Consider the following 18,809-nt stretch of genomic DNA (forward strand, 5'->3'; position numbering starts at 1 on the left):
GGAGCTCGCATGCAATGATTAGATGTGCATTTGATTACTACAAAAAGCTGAGTACACATCAGGCGAAAATGAACAGTGGGTAGTTTGCAATTGCAAATACGGATCTAAAACATTTTAACAGTCCGCAAACAAGCTGCGGTAAACATGATTGATTAAAGAGGTTGCGACACAAGTACTTTATAGTTGGTCCGACTGCAATGCTCACGTATACTGTATTAAACATGGTTTTAGTATCTGAAACATTTGGTTGAGGATTCGCTTGCCTTTTATTACTGAATTTTGGCGAAGTTTCGTAGCTTCAGTATAGAAATTACATTTCAAAGGAATATGTCGGCGAATTGCACAACTCTGTTGCGGGAAACATTCGAACATCGAGTCGTTAAAGCGTTCTTTTTGGCGCTTATCTGTCTCGTTGCAATTTTGCTCAATATGAAAACATTTCTGGTGCTTTTGAAGCGAAAACGACATCGTCGAAACGTGGTCACGCTGTTTCTTCTCAATTTAACTTTGGTCAGCGCTCTCATGGTTTGTCAAATGCCATTCAATATCCACGCAGCGATGAAACAGAAATGGATATTTGGCGATGGATTTTGTCAAGTAATTAGCAGTTTTAAGATAATTTGCTGTATACTTTAACAATTCCATTGTCTAATCCCTATTAAATGGTACCGAGCCGCGGGATATGGTTGTATAAAACTATCCCCAGGGTGTCCCCTGTTAGGTTACTGCATGACCCACAGGATGCAATCACTGCGGTTGATGGTTCCAAAGAACTATCCATAGGTGTTCCTCGCTAGCAATTGACGATCAATATTTTACCCACTCCAGTCCTCGTACAGATGTTCCTCTGTAGCCAATGGCGCGGATGAATGATCCTGGGTTCGAGGTTGCAGCCAGTTTCGCCACAGATAACGTCTTAATGTTGAGCAAATGTTTTTAAACCTTCTCCAAAGATATGAAATATTCTCAGGCCGTTTTTCCATTAGCGATATTTTTGCGCAAAGCGACTTTATTTCTTTGTATTTGAGCAATTTGTTCCAGATTGTTGCAGTTGTGAGCTCTGAAACAAAAGTAAAATGTCACTTCGCGCCAAACCTATCGCTGGTGGAAAACTGGCCTTATACTACATTTCAGTATGAACATTACACGCCTGACAATGTCACCAGTCTAAGAACTAATCTAGGATAAATTTTCTATTTTTCTTTAGTTCAATGGCTTTTCTAATGTGTTTCTATGTATGGACCAAATCTTCACGTTGCTGTGTTTAACAATAGATCGATATCTGGCCGTGGTAAAACCTCTCAGACACCGTTCCCTGATGACACGCCGAACCGCTTATAAAATGCTGGCCGGCGTGTACTTTCTGTCATTTCTGTTGGCGGTCGTACCAATATTCGGTCAGGCCAGGTACAAATATCACGCTGGAACAAATCACTGCTCACCATCTTGGAGGAACAGCTGTGGTTACGCAGCAGCGATGACAACAGTGGCGTTTATAGTTCCAATAGTAGGAATGCTTATCACTTACACACGGATCTTTCTAACGCTCAGAAACAAACGTGTGCTTATTAGTAAGAGTTCCACGTCGACACTGAGCTCGAAGGATGCCCCGTCGTTTGACAGCAATAGTCTGGGTAATTTCGAAGACGCCAGCACAGATCCATCTTCGGAAACCGAATATAGACTAGCAGCGCTCAAAATAATAGAGGACTCGAAAAGAGGCATCGCGGAATATGATAACAAAGAAAAAATATCGGATTGTAAAATTACAGAAGATTTCAAGAATGAGATTGGGAAAAGTGATTTAGACACTTCTGTGGAGAGTGATCATTTACCTGTGGAATGCACGACAAGAACCCATTCAGAAATGACAAAGAGCTCAAAGGAAGCATTTGTGGGGAATTCTTTGAATTGTGGCTCGACAAGTAAACAGCAATTCACAGAGAATGGATCGTCAAAAAAGAACAAAACGGGAAATGCAAGGGTGGAGCAGGATTTACCAACGAATTCTTCAAACGAACTGCGTTTAACAAGAGAGGAATCTGGTAAGAATCACAAGAGTTATTCAGTGGACACTAGAAATGGCGACCGTGCGTCTTTGAAGAATAAAAGCACCTCGAATATTGACGATGCGAGTCAGACGCGTATTCGATACATCAACGTGACAGGCGAGGAAAACTTTGAGATAGAGAAAGATGTGCCGCACTCGGATTCTAAGACGGAAGGATTGACGGAAAAGGCAACATGCTCTGCTCGTGACACCTGCACAGACGATGATTCGAGCGCATTCGGAATGGACGAAAGCCATAAAACCGCTGGGAATAAGCATGTTTCATTCGATAGCGCACTGGAGGCAAGTCCGTCGAAAGAGAAAGACGGAAAGAGAAGAAGGCTTTCCGGTTTGTTCCAAGTACCTCGTTCATGCAAAGCGATCACTGATCTCGTCATAGCTCGCATGAAGAAGCAAAAAGCGATACGACACGAGTTCAAGATTGCGCGCACAGGCACGATATTGGTGCTTTCGTTTCTCATCCTTTGGATGCCATACGTCATAGCGCACTCGTGTTTCGTCGGAGCTTGTCGGACTATGACGTTCTACAACATTGCAATGTTCCTGGTGTATACGAACGCGCTTGCTAACCCAATCATCTACGCGCTCACGAACAAAACTGTTATGCAAGACATTCGAAAGTCGATGGAAAAGTTTTGTGGGTGAGCGTTGAAAAGCGTTGAAAAAAGCCCACTTGGTCATTACCATGCGCTAATATAATGATCTAATAGTCAAAATGCGATCTTTATATCATGCGACCAAATCAATTTTGTTTCTAATTCTAAATAGAATATTTTCATTGTCAAATGAATTGGAAAAATCGAGCACCGTTAAAACGTTTTTAGCCTATTTTAAAAACTTTTCATAGGGGCTCCAAATTCAAGATCAAAATAGAACTGGGAGTGGGATTAGTATTAGGATTGAGATTCTGCATTAAAATTCAAACCATTTTACCCTTCAAGGTATTCATCTTAGAATTACTTCCCAACAACAACTAATAAAATGTATTTTATTTATTTGATTCCTCATTTACAAAGAAGTCCTCCAGTTTGGCATTTTTAACCATCTCAGCATATCGGTCATCTTCCAACATTTCTTGGTACTGTTTATCCTGTTCTGGTCCCAAGGACCAAAGCTTTTCAAGATCATATTTCTCACGGATCTCAGGCAGGAAAAGGTGGATTACAATTGAATCTGTGAATAAAATAATTAAAAAAACTTCAAATCCAGGGTATATCAGTCTCTGTGTACATACACATTTTCAATGGCATTGATCGAATATAATTTGTTATCACAAAAATTATAACCTATGGTAGGAAACTTACTGAAATCAACAATCATCCAATCATTTGAGTCTAACCCAGTAACAAAAACATGCTTTTCAGCAAAATCTTTCTTGGACTACAAAATTTTAAAGTATATTTTGGAAAAATTGGAGTTGATTTGCAAAAAGTGCATGTTACCAAATATGATGTAATATGACATATTTTCTTACATAGACAGCAATTTGTGAAAGTGGAAGCCTCAGGTAACATTTAGACTTCTTTTACCCAAATTACCATATGAAGTTACTGTAACATTACAAGAAATACCTTCTGATGAATATGATTTGTCATTGCTTTAAGGTGTCTTGTTGATCTTCCACTTACAACCACAACATAATCAGCATATTTCCTTCTCTCCTCTGATGTTTCAATTACACAAATATCAACACCATTGTCCTCTTTCAACTGTTTAACAATATTTTTTAACAATTTATCTTCATCATACACTGCACTGGCTTCAAAGTGCTTGCTTCTCCCACCAGAAAGGAATGTTATACTTGGATCACCAGAATAGAATCTGTTTGACGTATTCCTCCATGTATTGAATGCTGTTAAAGGCTTTGTATTTACCCCGATACTATTCAAGCAATACGGTGAATATTTAAAAGTCATTTCCCAAACATTTTCGTTGGAAAAACTCGAGTTTAAACGATTCCTACTTAGGTTGGAAACTGACTTGTTTAAAAAGGTTTTTAACGCTGAAAAACTCCTTTGTGTCAACATAGGGAAAGGATTTTACCAAATATTTGCCAATGAAGAAAATTGTCACTCCTTTTAATCCGCCATTTTGAATTTCAATTTCATGTACGCAGCCCTGCGCATGCTCAAAACAGTTCGGTTATGATCACTTATTGATAACTGATTTATTAATCTATAGGCAGATATTATCGGAAAATGTCCTGGTCGTTAATGGTAACTGTTCGATAATATCAAACGATTATAATGATAATTCGTACGATAATATGCATCGTCATATTCCAAGATGGCCGCTGTAGTGCAAGAAGTGAAGGAGCAAATAGTTTGCGATGATTAGATTAAATAGAGTTTGTATTAAAACGTTTGCCACATTCAAGTATAGGGGCTTCAGGGTTCTCGTAATTACGATGCCACTCCTTCCACAGATGAAGGCAGCCAATATCACATTGACCTGGCCCATAGACTAACATGTTATCCGGCTGGGTTGAGCTCAGTTCGACCGCCTGCATGCAAGTAAAAACCACCTCGGTCTTCGGTAGAAACTGTCCTTATTTTACATATCGTTTTTTTTGGGACACGCATTATTTTTGCGGTTGTATTCTTGTTATTATTACTCACAAATGTCGAAATCCATCGAAGTTTCTTTCAATTTGTTGCCAATCAGTTCATGATAAGGAAACTCTTCTCAAATCTATGGATGACGTAGGTTCAATGTGCTAACTTTGGAAACGGAACATTTGTCACGTCCTTGCCGAGAGTATTCACAGTGGAAGTGAATCTAGTTCTGTCTTATTAAAATATTTCAAAAACTCTGAACGGTTCATATATATATTATTCAAGCAAATTTGTAACTCTTAAATGGAATGGGGACGTCGTTACCGCCTTACCGACGTTGACCGGCAAAGTTCTTTTCCGGGTTAGTCCACTAAGGAATTAAAGTCTGGGCGCTCGGAGAAAAAGAACGAATTATTGCAAAAGCCTATAGGTGAGAGTTTGATATCGTAGTAAAAAATTTGGTTATCGGAAACAATCAATATATATTATATATATGTATATGCCGATGAGAAATACGACGAAGAGCAAAGACGCTTGAATAAACAATCTGTCAGGGACTTATTGACTTTGTTAGTAAAACTCGTTCATACACGAAGTTTTATCAGTATTTTTCTCGCAGATGTGCGTGGCCACAATGCATATTTAGTAACTCCAATGAGTTTTGTCAAGACGTGGGAAACGCGTTAAAAATTTGCATGAAAAATTTGCATACATTTTATACTCATGTCGCGCCGTGTATAAAGGGATGTGTTTCGTCAGTCGATGTATGTCAAGTCGTGTTTTGAATGCACTTGAAAACAGCTTTACGTCGCTGTGTTTTGTCTCCTAGAAAGTGAACCATAAGAGGATATATTATTTATATGAGAAACGTTTTTTATCAAGCCTTTAGCCAGAGAGGTACGCTTATAAAATCATATCATATGTGTTATGTTTAATTGTCAACTATATAGAATCGAAAAAGTTGATAGGAGAGTGGATCAACCCATTGTTTCTCTAAGTCAAGAGGGGCGAAAGTCACTAAACTAGTTTGTGAGCAAGTCATTTTTACACACGAATGAATGAAGCGTAAATTTCCCACATACATGCAGCGAAACGGCAAAGATTTAGCGATAGAAAGAAAACCTAAGATTTGTATATGTCATTCATGCACGCATAAAGCCGTTATGGTTATCTCAACTATGGCAGGGAACAGCTACTAAGTCCAATATTTGCCATGAAATAAACCGTTACATGTATAAAAACAGGAAATATGTAGAACTGAAATGAATGAAATTACAGCAAACAAATGTTGCCGGCATGATAGAATTTCAGTGTTAAAACGCGCTTGTCACATGCATGCAATCGCAGATTTATAGCAGTAATGAGCATGACGCGTTAGATACTGATTTGAGAGATATAAACGGTAGGAAAGAATGGCGTTGCAGTAGTGTTTGTATTTGTGTTTGAATTTAACCCAATCTAAGAAATTGAATCTGTTCACATTTAATAACAATAAACGAGGAACTTCAAATGACGATGCCGCTAAATATATAGTATATATATATATATATATATATATATATATATATATTAATATATATATATATATATACATATATAGCCTTAGGTGGACGTATATATTTTGCTACATCGGTTATCTACCGCCAGGGTTACGCATTGAGGCGGCGTAAATGTGAATAAATCCATTTAGCAGGCGTATGTTTTTTTAAAAACGATATGCCAAGCCAAAATTAAGTAGTACGAGAGCAACGTAGTAAAACATATGGCAACATAGCAGTGCATAGAAACCCTGTATATTGTAGTATAATATGATAACTTAAATAATAGATGGTATATATATATATATATATCTAGTAGTAAATATTAATTTCTAGTAATAAATATTAATTTTTACTAGCAAATAGTATTTTCTAGTATAGTATACAATAGTGACTTCAAGCAGTATGTGGTAAGTAACATCTAGTTGTAAATATTAATCTCAAGTAGTAAAATAGTAACTACTATGGCATGCAGCATATAGTAACTTGCGGGCGTTACCGGCAAGTTTTTTATATATATATAGTATGCCAATGAAAGTATAGCCTATATTAGTTAGCTGAAATTTAGTGTACATGTTTTTGTATCATGTGCAGATGAAATTGTAGAAAAATTGTTATAAAAGTATGTGCAATGTAAGTCATATAGTTAATATTAACTTGTTTTGCATTCAGGAAATCATTGTTAGTAAAAAAAGCGGTTAGGTTCAACTGTCTTGATGCGTGGGTGGAATTCACTGAAAACTTTTACTACGTCGTCTGATTATAACTGATTTCTGATTTAATACTTGTTAGCTTGTATAGCATGAGAATCATTAACATCGTTTATTTTTCGTTTTGAAATTGCCTATATGACTGTGTTTTGCACTAAATTTCCGCCCGCTGGGGCAAATGTATATTGTTCAATCTACCGGCAGCTGTGTCGTTGCTGGAACTTATTGAAAATGATAAAAAATACATGAGAATGACTGGCAAACTTAATATTTCCACGCGGCAATGATAAAAGCTAACAGAAGCCCACACAGGAATAACATAACAATGTATAACAATAGATAGAGCAAAATACATAAACAAGGCTGAATTTGTCCAAGAAATTTGTATTTCAATAATGAAGAGCTTCAGTAGTCATCTTGTCTCCACTTCAAAATGAAAAAGGATAATATCTACAGCTATATTGATAAGGTAAATAGGGCCTTGTTAATTTTTCTGGTATATCATCAATGAACGCTGTGGACGATAATAAGCGCAAAGTACTGTCAATTAAAAACTACAAGGAATCACGGAAGGCTTTAAAAAACACGGGGTCTAACTACATGAGCTATTAAAACTGCTGTGCATGGGACCGACGTTTAAACCAGATCTAGCCGAAATACCTTTTGATATCGCCCAGGCATGGGCCAGATTAACGAAAAATGCAGATAAAGTGTGCCATAGTGAAGGTTTGTGGCTAGAAATCTTATGTTATCGTGTTCTCTTTATTAAAGTGCTTGTAGTTCAAAGGATGCGACGCTATCACGCATATATCAGTACCCCTTCTCAATATGAGCCATGTATATATTTAAGTCACGTATATAGTGGTTCGCGCGCATGCATGCAATAGGAGTTGAAACTTGTGTGGTATAAGAAGACCTCGGCTGACATTAGTCAAAATAAGAGTGTTATCAACAGCCTAGCTTACTGATAAAAACTCCAATTCACCTCTAGGCCTTTTTTGATCTTAATTTAGATTATTCCAGGGGGCAATATTCTCCCATATAGGTATCCATTATGCATACATACGAGTTAATATTTAGAAATATATGCATGTATACATGCATTAACAGTTGACGTGCTCAAAGGTTCCCGCCATGTAGTGACATTCATGAAACGTTCAAATATAGCCGAATGCATATGCATAAGTTATGTCCCATATTAGAATCTTGCAAATTTATAATTTCATGAAATATATGCCTTGAAATGCGCAACGTTATTGAGTTCGGATTTTATTCGAATCGTACCGAGGGCTTTTTGCAGGGCGCGCATTAATATAGACACGTCATGCACGGCCGTGATCTGAGAAATTCAGCACAAAACACAAATGGACTGACTATTCAAGAAATAAACTAAAAATAGATCGCACTATGTCTATATGTCACAGCCGAGAAACATCTCTTATATAATCATTGTATGACAATGTCGTGAACCCTATTAACATGCTATTACTGAGCCATTAAGAAAACTGTTTTAATTGGCATAATTGCCCGTTCAACTTTGTACAGTTTTCCCAACATGGAGTGGATTAAAACGATTAAAGGATATAACAGAAAACTCCAACTATAAGCCAGACAAAGCTATGCCTGAAATATCAGCATTCATTTGATTGTGATAAGCAACTTGTTTATAAATTTGTCACGGTATAAATGGCGAAGTTTTTTCGGCCAATCGCTAAACAATGCAGTAGAAAATTGGAATAGAGTATTTCTTCAAAAAATAAAGCGGTGCAATTGCATTTTCCGTGCTAGGCAGATTTAAATAACGATATAGCTACTTGAATGGAGAGTTTTTAAACTCTTTAAAAAGCTATAGTAATCTGTCGGTCGGTCTGGCCGTTTTTTTTCCGTGTAAACTGTAAAGGAAAGCACCCCATGAATCAGTTGGCATTGATATAAAAGAGCATGTCCGTGAACTATTAACGGCATCGTTCAATCCATCCATGCTTGATTATTGTTACGTAAAAGATGGCTGTTCCACAGTTTACCATGCAGGGGGTGCATTTAGTCGAATGTTATGGATCAACACGAATCGACGGCCTTTAAAGGTCAGACGTGAAAAGGTGGTTCATCTCCTTTGCTGTGTTGAAATCTCGCGTCACTTTCTGTGTTTTTCCAGCCACGCGTGTTGGCGGCAAAATGTTGAAAAGCTATTTTCTCCTCTGTAATCATTCATTCCGCATCATTACCATAAGATATACTGCTATGAATGCATGTACCTGACTCTAAGCCTGGCTCCTCCATAGCTAATCGCTTCGTAAACGCCATGAAAATAACCAAGAATATAGCTAATGAGCAATACGGTTAAAGTCTATCGAAAGGGAATACGGTTTATTATACTTCTTCATTTACATAAATGCAACTACTATTTACTGCACGCGCGGTATTGCTAATAATGAAGCGTATCTTCATTTCGTATTGTAGTCGGCCCGTGAAGATATTATTCACATGCATGAAATAGATTACATCGCGATAACAGTGATTTCCATCATTCTATGTGTTGACCAAACTATACAGAGACACTGCTCTGTTGTTTCGCAACCACGACAAGCGAATATCCTGCTGTTCCTACGGAGAAAGACGCGGAAACTTCATGCTGTGCAATTCTTGTTTATGTCGATTCCAAAGTGGTGTAAATATTTTGAATGTACAAAGATTCTTCGATGACACTCGATAAGTTTAAAGGCGATAACCACCATTTACATTCGCATCGCTTCATCTTAACGACTTAAGGGAATGCTCCGATCGGACATGCATGAAACTGCGCGACAGGATTAAAGAGCTTATTTAATCTATTTACAGTCTAGGCTTTGGAACAGTTTAATCGCAAGTACTGGAACGGTCAACACTCCATTGGAAGCACTAATGGGTAGAAGCTGAACTGTCAGGTAAGAGGAACTGATGATAGAACGTCTTTATGGAGTATATTTAGTTAAATCTGTTATATATGCATTTGGTATTGCAGATTATTACTGCACCATTTATTTTAGACTATGTAGTTTTTTATTTTGACCCTAAAATATTAGGGTAATTACTACAGATTATAGATGAGTTCGCTGAGATGTGCTGATCTTATAGTGGGCATGTTGTCAAGCTGTAAGGGTTCGCTGATATATAACCTTACCAGTGCTGTCTACCGCATGCGCTCATGAAAAGCATATCGTTTATCATCGTACAGCGCGCCGAACATTGCTAGGTTTCCCAAGCACAGCTATTTGCTTCTAAATCTAGGAATCAAAACATTGTTAATCATTAATCCATCTGCGGCCGTCGTCACAGTCGTGTTTATAGTAACAACGCACCAGTCTGCGTGCATGGGAAAAACTGACTGTATGACTGAATCTCTTGGCATGCAGGACTTTGAGATAAAGGTCACCTCTCAACACGACTGAAGCAAGTATGCAGCAAGAAACTGTTCTTTGCTGGGACAATACACGGGGATAAGGTATGGTGTTGATTTCGCCGTTTAGTGTATGCGAGAATGCTTACTATGGGAGTGGATAACACAAATCCATCAAAATTGATTTGAAGCGCATGTTTTTAGTAAAAGTGACGGGAGAGCAATCCGTCACGACCAAAGTGTCGTCTAAAAGACCGCATGTGTAACTGAAATATCGCTTGGAAGCCAAATTCCAAACTGACCTCTCTCTGCATCCTTATAGCAAGCAATTCATTTCCGATCAGTAATTCTACGTTTTGCAAGCATTTATATGAAAAATAAAAGCCCTATAAATAGCGGGTCACACAATCAAGTAGCTATAACAATCAAATATCACACATTCCGATATGATGCGGCTATATAGAACGAAGTGTCGAAATTTATTTCCTTCGTTAGTGCATGCATGTAATTAAAACAGTCATGCTGTTCAGGTTTAGCATGGGACTGTTGATAAAACGATCAGGCATTGCTAATGACAGCCTTGGAAGTAAGAAGCAATGCCTGAAAGTCGTAGTTGTATTCCTTCCCGTGATAACTAGCAATGCATTGAATTTTACTAGCAATGTTCAGTTTGGGATTTTTTGCTATAAAGCATTATGTGCGCGTTTTATACATGCGTCAAACATATATACCCACGCGTCAAAAAGGCGTCATGGACATGGGAAAACTGATTGTTAAGGCAAATTAAAAGGTTTACTTATGCCAAGATTGGTATCAATGGACCATAACCTTGGCTTGCTTCTTTAAACACAAGCAGAGTGATTTGCGATAGAAAAGCCATTGTTTTATGATTTTATCATTGTGATGGAGTGTGGCTTGATTGAATACAGTTATATATTTGTGTTTCATTCGTCGAAAAGTTATGCTTGGGATAACTGACTTGTTTTTATGTCACCAACTACCTGGGACATTAGGTTATACCTAGTTAGCCAGTCAGCTAGGCTGTATAATGGAACCTTTATGGTGATAACGAAATTCATGGAAAATTATAATGCTTTTCTTATAAAAGCATTTATGAACTCGTGGGTTCATTTTAGTGTTATCTGATAATTGTCGCACAAAGATACAAATCAGATCACGAATTGGATAAAGTCGATCTGGCGGCAAAAACTAGGCTTTTAGAGCTAGGTTTCGCGTGCAGCACATCACGACTGCACCTTAATCTTCCAACTCGTTTGCGACTGCTGTACTTCATGTAAGAACGGTATAAAATGATTAAATATATGCAATACGCAAGAACAAACATATCAGTTTATTATAAATTCAAAGTGGATCGCATTAAGTTGGAGAACTTTCACGTTTTTTCATGTTTTTGCATGAAACATAAAGTAATAAAGGCCTTATTTCCATATAGATGTCTTTAATATTGACATTTTACTAATCCGTATTACTTGGAGACTTAACTCTGACGATTTATTCACAATTAGGACCTTCATCAATACACATTCAACAATGACATGTATGTGTCCGGGGGGGGGGCTATTTTGCCTCGTTAGAGCGGATATCAGCAACGTATTAGCAATCAATGGTGAATCAACAATATTTCTTGAAACCTGCAGCCGATAATTGATTCTAGTATTTTGCCACCCTCCACTATATTATACAACCTTATCACACGACAGGCTCATTTATTATTGAATAGTTCATACTCACATCAGACCTACCGGCTATGTCACACACGATTTTCACCTAAAAATCGCCGGGCAACGAATGTCTTTTTAGAATTCGCCGTGATGACAAGTGACGGCATTAATATTAGCCGAGTGTGTGCAGCCGGTGATTCAGTTACATATGGAAAACTTTCGCTAAGCCGAAGGACCTTTAGGCTATGGGACATTTATAACATAGAACTGATGGAGCTGCCCTGTGTGATAAAATACCTGCAATGTTGCATTGAATAAGACAATACTCATATAGACTCTGTCTATAAGCAGATATCTATACTATTACGTATTATAGTTTTAAATAATGATATATATTTATGACTTCTAGTTTTTTTAACGTGTAAAAAAATGGCTAACCCATCTCTCACTATGTCCGATCGCCTTAGGTAAATGCTTTTAGCCTTTTAACGTCGTAAAATACGCTTTTATAATACATTATTTACATTATATTGGCGATTGTTATGTACATATCCGCAGCTGAGGAGGGAGGCAATTTGCATTTAAACTTGCTCGGCTTCCTTCAGCAACATAATACAAGTTTACACACGACTCGAAGAGTAACGAACGTTTAGACAGCCCGATAATTATATAGCAGTGGTCAGCCAAAGAATGGTACTAACTGTACCATTAATATGTTGCAAGTGATTTGGGAATGCCAGGACAAGCGTGTCTGATAAGGTGCTAAAATTGAGTACGTGTGTTGGTACATTACCATATTAAACATATTAAACGTACACAAATTGTTAACACATCGTAAATTTAGTATACAACGCTAGAAAATAGCGAATCGAGGGTAGTTGGAAGGCGAATCGCCGAAACGCATTAGGCAGTGGAGCTGTTCTTAAGGTGAGATGCGAAAAATCATATACTTTTTATACTGAAATGCGGATTATAAATTTTTGAATTCAGTAGTTCTGTACAGAATAGGCTATATCGAATGTCAAATGCCCAATGCCGTATTCATTACATGGATTATATATAATTAAACTATAGTTAACCAGCCTTATGCATTCTGATAGGTTCAATTGTGAATTTAATTTTATAATAATGACATAAGCTTGTTAAGTTGATATATTTTTGTATGTCTATGTGGACACAGGATAAATATTATATTTATATTCAAAAACTACTCAAGGTAATATAAGACCCAATAATTATATAACATCTACGTATTATTAACATTATTATATATGGACAACACAGAGCATGACAATTCAGTCCTAGACCAGTTCTAGATGGCCTTCTCCAAAAGGGCAAGGCATATATAGCCTAGAGGCATATACATTTATAATCGCTAGGTTTTACATATCAGCATGGAGACTATGAAGTATTCTTATAGGCAAAGCATTGTTTGAACATGGTTATGCACGACACCGCGGTAATTGGTAGGGCTTTCGCAATTAAAAACGAATCGTTTGAAATAGTAACCTTGCATAACATGCATGTGTATACTTTAGGCCTTAAAACGGCCATTTCACAGCTGTCAGATGCATGTGTATGATGAGCTGTCAAAAGATTGCAGAATAGGTACTCTGAAGAAAAATTTAACTTTTCCGTTTACTTTTTTACTTTATGATAGCGACACAGAAATGCACAATTGTGAATCATTGATTAGATTTTCGGGTTGAAACTTCATAAAAACCAATTTCTGCGGTGCTGTCATGCATTATATATGTGCGTTATTATCACTCCTCGTCTATAAAGCAAATATCGTGTGTCCCATGCACGAATTATAAGTTATGGACGTGATCAGATATGTTAAGGCAAGAGCAGGGGGGGGGTGACTTGAGTATAGGTATAGTTACGTCGTGCAATTGCTGAAGTTGTCCAAGGGAATGAGTTAAATTAGTTTTGCTAATGCGATGATGTACTACTCTTTCTACCTCCCCCCGCCCTGTTCCTGGCATTGTTGCCTTTCTTGACAATAGGGAGTTATAACATGCAGCAACTATGAGTACGAGATTCGTCATTCTCACGCGTTGTTTGCTTACACCATCAGCCAAAACTCGTAGTCGTCGAGCTTTTGAGCACGAGTTTGTTGGTAAATTTCGTACTCGAAAGCCCAACGACTACGAGTTTTGGCTGATGGCGTAAGCAAACAACGAGCAGGAATGACGAATCTCGTACTCGTAGTTGGTCGTGGTGGCACTTGTTGTCGCTGCTAAAGCTCCCTAATGCCTTTAGGCAAGTTCACTTTTTCTGAACTACTTGGAAGTAGATTAAATTCTATGCAGATATGAATCAATGATTTTCTTCCTAAATCTTTATGCACGCGTATTCTATAACAGCAGCCGGCTTTGTAAAGTCTTCTGCGCATGCATTTTGAAGATGACGAAACAGCTAATATGAGGGTCTTTCATATATAAGATGTCCATGTATGCACTGTATACACTAGATATAATCCATTGCAGTATATACTAGATTAACTTTGCAATGAAGGTTTAAAAGGTGACTGTGACTAATCCTAATTTATAATCCCGATCGAAAGCTTCGTCCTGCAATGATAATCAAGGCATACCGACCGGGATGATCAAATACGTTGTCCATATATGAATATTCCTGTGGTTACATAGTTTGTATGCATTATGCGTCTACAGTTGATCAGTGCTGGACTATAAGTCTAAAGTCTATTGTTGTGCAACTATATGGTGATGATAACACATGTCATTTAGAAAGTTCCTGCATGCGATAACATTTGCGTGCGATGGTTGAACGATTCCTTGATTAAAATAATGAATTTATCGGAAAGGAACTAGATAACATTTCTGACAAAAATGCGTAACCGTAGACAGGTGCTTGCACGGCATGCTCTTTTAAGATACCGAAAATCTATCTGATTTATCAATTATGGAGGGCGTTTTTTTATTATTTTCTCTTTTGTTTATTCGTGTGCAATAAAATGAGCTGCGAGGTTAAAGAAAAGCCTACTGTTATGAGGAAGTAAGAGACAAGATCTAAGAGTAAAAAATACCACGCACGCAGTTGCACGCGTGCAGTTGTTCGTAAGCAAACTAGATTAGAAGGATCTAGTCGTTTGTCAACAAACCAGATTAGAAGGATCTAGCTAGGCAGCTTTATAAAGTAAATATACACGCAAGAGCTGGTGAACTTTCCTACCTTGGACATCGATACTGATACCAGGGATTGCAACTTTCGTTCTGTTTGCTGCGTGGTCGCTTCGGTATAGTACTTCGAATTTTATCAATCACATGCAATGTCTTGAGCTTGTCGAGTTCCCTTTCTATAGTATAAAATTTATGAACTTTTATTAGGAAAGTTGGAAGTAAGAATGGCTGATTAAGCGAACATTATACGAGAAGTTTTTGAAACATGTGCCATAATCCATCTTTGCATGACATTGGGAACATGATTTTAACGATTAAAACCTCTTCCCTACTGAAGCACGACGGGCTATACCCTGTGCATGGTCCTCTTGTAATACAGTGTCTGGGTAATCTCGGGGGAACAGAATTAGAATTGAAAGAGTGTATTATATAAATGATTTTTTGTTTCGTGTATGCATGTTTCCTCCTGTAGTGATATTGAATCAATAAGAGATTATCCTTAGTTGGACCTCAGGAAAGAGCGGTTTAGTTCAGAAATGTTATAGTTAGAGAAATGATAGTCCCAATAGAGTTAGTTAGTTTAGGTTAAGGGAGTATGAATCCAATAAGAAATAGTATTGGATCTCTAAGGCGGGAGGGTGGTGAGTTAAGTTAATCAGTTTTAAATTATGATAGAGAAGAATATTAATTCCATGCAATGATCCATAAAACTATCAGAGCCACAACGTATTTATTCATTTCTTTCCAGGTTTCACGACAAAATTAGTTGATGACGAAAGGGTGGAAATGATTGAGGGTTTCTTGATATTCCAAAGCGTTGCTGAAATCATTATTCTAGTTCTTGGTACAATTGGTAATGTGTTAGTGGTACTCGTTGTTGCGAGAAAACAAAAGATGCGAACTGTAACCAATTATTTTATTCTAAACCTGGCAATTAGCGATCTAACTGTTCTAATTAGCAACATTCCCGTAGATCTGACAACTCGGTTCGTGAAGAGATGGGTTTTCGGTAAGGACACGTGCAAAATACTAAAACCGCTGCAAACAATGGGAACTATCGCATCGATCCTAACGTTGGTAGCAATCAGTTTAAGCAGGTACGAAAGTCATTGTGCTTTATAATCGCGATCAACTTTGGTCTGACACAAATTTAAATTAAAACTATGGTACTTTTAAACAACCCCATGAAGCAGCATATCATAACGGGTGCCCTCCAAAACTATTGAAATCACCCATAACAATGTAATCGTTAGAGTTTGAATGCCTGAGCACTCTGTTGGGACCCACAGGTGAATAAATGTTTGACATGAGCATTTTTATGCATGATGACATGCAGTAAAATTTGTTGGCTACCCACAAATGATTTTTGATTACGAATAATTGCAATTTACAGATATGATGACAATATTTAGCATTTTAAAAGTTGCGTTAGGGTCACTCGAGATTCAACGAAGCGTGGGATGAGGTATCGAAATGAGCAGATAACATGATCCTGCCAGTCGTATAATCACCACAACAACAGCATGTGCTTGTTTGGTGTCATAAAGACTTATTTCAATACCTCAAAGGCCTCTCACGCTTCGTTGAATCTCGGGTAACCGGGATCATGTAAACAGCCCCTTAATCCTCACGAGCAAAAATTCACGAACAAGCCATTCAAATATCAACAATAGGTGATTTCAATAGTTTTGGCCGGGGTTTTTTGGGGACATCCTGTATATACCATCTTCTTTATGAATTTAGATATCACGCCATAGTGTATCCATTTCATCAGCAAATGAAGTTATTTCATGCAAGAATTGTGTTGGTATTGATTTGGGTTATATCGCTTGCGGGTATCACACCCTATGCGCTAGCCTGCAAGTACGACCCGAACAAACAGGATTGTATTGAAGATTTTACCGATATTGGAATGTCGACGGAAGCTTATACGTTGACTATGTTCGCCTTGCAATATGTCATACCAATGATTGGGATGACCTATGCATACAACAGGTAAAATCCACTGATATATATATATATATATATATATATATATATATATATAATTATATATATATATATATATATATAATTATACTAAAACTGGATTACGCATCCTCATTCCTCATTTATTCATCGAATGCGCCTGATCCAGTCTAAACAACCTTTTACTCAAAGGCATCTCCTATCGGTCCAGTATATCATGTTTCTCTTGCGTGCTTTTAATATTTGTTCAGAATTGGAGCCGAGTTAAGTAATCAGCAATGTCGAGAGTGTGGGACTACGATGGATCCTGAGTACAGACGAGATACAAAGAAGGTTGTTAAAATGCTGTCAATTGTGGTGGCTGTATTCGCCGTACTTGACCTGCCCATTCATATTGTTTGGATTTGGATTGATTTCTTTAATGGAAGTAAAGGTTAGTCCTACTCAGTTCAACTATACCTTTACCAAACTATCAGAAATAATTTCTCTTTCATCTTTCATCGATCTAGTCGTCTATTATCCCTACATCCAAGGCCTTGCGATTATCATGCTCTATGGGAACAGCTTTACTAATCCGTTAATCTATAGCATATGCAACGAACAATTTCGAACTGGATTTAAGGATCTATTCGGCTGGTGCTTACAGCCTTGTAGCTTTCTCATGAAGATACCCGGATTAGCTAAATCTGATCCAGAGAGGATGTTTTCACGAAATGACTGCCTATCCGTGCGAGAGGAAAATAGTATTGGCGATAGACAAATGTTAACGATTGACAATGACCAGAGGGAGACACACAAACCGAAGTTTGAACGATCTGATTCAGTGTGTTCCCAAAGGTGCACCTCCAGGCATTGGCCGAAGGAAATATTAGCTTCGTTTGAGCCTGATAAGGATGAAGTCGTCGTTTACGTTTCAGCGGTATGAGAAATGGCAGAGAAGGTAAGATTTGACTACGACGGATACATGAACTACAGGTTCCACGCATTACCATTGCCGCTATCTCTTCCTAACCTAACACAGGTATAGCTTTTGTCTGATAGACTTAAAGCAATCCCATGGTCCTGAAAGTCGGATTTGAACCTGATAATGCGAAGCGGACCATATTGGGCTGTGTTGATCAGCCACGATTTTGGACTTAGATGACACAACAAAATAACACCGTGGCACACCGGAAGAAAGCAACTTCAGAGTGAACTAAACCGTTATAACATTTCCTTAACGACCTACTCAATGCTGATGCTACAACCTGTTATCCGCTATATGTTCTCATGCAGTTTACAACTTATCACATTATTCAAGGTTCCTCGCCTAAAAGAATCGTTGCAAGTTGTGCTCACTATGGATGACGTTTCGAAGTGGAACCTCTGATATCTTCAAAAAAGGGCATCAATCACTAAGTTAAAAAGTGGCCTCCCACCTGAATGCATTACGTATTCTTTCAAGATCCAAATCTCTTGCGTCTTACTTATCATATATGGAGCATACATCATGCCAATTGCAAAAAATACGCTTATAAAAAATTAAAACCTCAACATCCAAATTTCTATAATTGTGTGGGTATATAAAGATTTAAAGATATTTAAATTAGCTCAAATATTTATTTCTATTATTAACATATTGGAAAAATAAAATGATTTTAGTATGGAACTATGCCATATTTTCCCGTTATAATTCTTCTCCTTATGGAGACTTCCTCTATTTCTTGTAAACCCAGCTCTATAGGTAAGCTCATGCCTAACGAGAGAAAAGGTAAGATCTCGGC

General features: G+C 37.6%; 3 protein-coding genes across 11 annotated transcripts; 2 read left to right on the forward strand and 1 right to left on the reverse strand.

The window, feature by feature from the left end:
* Positions 1-429: 429 nt before the first annotated feature.
* Positions 430-2,726, forward strand: LOC114517649. Its single transcript, XM_028537434.1, has 3 exons — positions 430-597; positions 1,208-1,407; positions 1,552-2,726. Exons 1-3 carry the CDS (start codon positions 430-432, stop codon positions 2,714-2,716), a joined length of 1,533 nt encoding a protein of 510 aa, XP_028393235.1. The 3' UTR covers positions 2,717-2,726.
* A 310-nt stretch (positions 2,727-3,036) lies between these two features.
* On the reverse strand, positions 3,037-4,159 carry LOC114517493 (mitochondrial assembly of ribosomal large subunit protein 1-like). Its single transcript, XM_028537247.1, has 3 exons — positions 3,643-4,159; positions 3,376-3,451; positions 3,037-3,244 (listed from the first exon to the last, which is right to left on the reverse strand). Exons 1-3 carry the CDS (start codon positions 4,096-4,098, stop codon positions 3,060-3,062), a joined length of 717 nt encoding a protein of 238 aa, XP_028393048.1. The 5' UTR covers positions 4,099-4,159; the 3' UTR covers positions 3,037-3,059.
* A 1,208-nt stretch (positions 4,160-5,367) lies between these two features.
* Positions 5,368-18,599, forward strand: LOC114517490 (neuropeptide FF receptor 2-like). Of its 9 annotated transcripts, none has more exons than XM_028537237.1 (7): positions 5,368-5,523; positions 9,713-9,798; positions 10,267-10,355; positions 15,827-16,175; positions 16,822-17,073; positions 17,298-17,479; positions 17,556-18,599. In XM_028537237.1, the coding sequence occupies exons 4-7, from the start codon at positions 15,865-15,867 to the stop codon at positions 17,969-17,971; spliced, it is 1,161 nt and encodes a 386-aa protein (XP_028393038.1). In that variant the 5' UTR covers positions 5,368-5,523; positions 9,713-9,798; positions 10,267-10,355; positions 15,827-15,864; the 3' UTR covers positions 17,972-18,599. The 9 variants fall into 9 exon arrangements, with proteins under 9 accessions (XP_028393038.1, XP_028393041.1, XP_028393039.1 ...); XM_028537240.1 differs by having other exon boundaries at positions 9,718-9,798; XM_028537238.1 differs by lacking the exon at positions 5,368-5,523 and adding an exon at positions 7,492-7,600.
* The last annotated feature ends 210 nt before the right edge of the window (positions 18,600-18,809 follow it).

Source organism: Dendronephthya gigantea, unplaced genomic scaffold, assembly GCF_004324835.1.
Source record: "Dendronephthya gigantea isolate DGI-Jeju-01 unplaced genomic scaffold, DenGig_1.0 000009F, whole genome shotgun sequence".
Classification (NCBI taxonomy): domain Eukaryota; kingdom Metazoa; phylum Cnidaria; class Anthozoa; order Malacalcyonacea; family Nephtheidae; genus Dendronephthya; species Dendronephthya gigantea.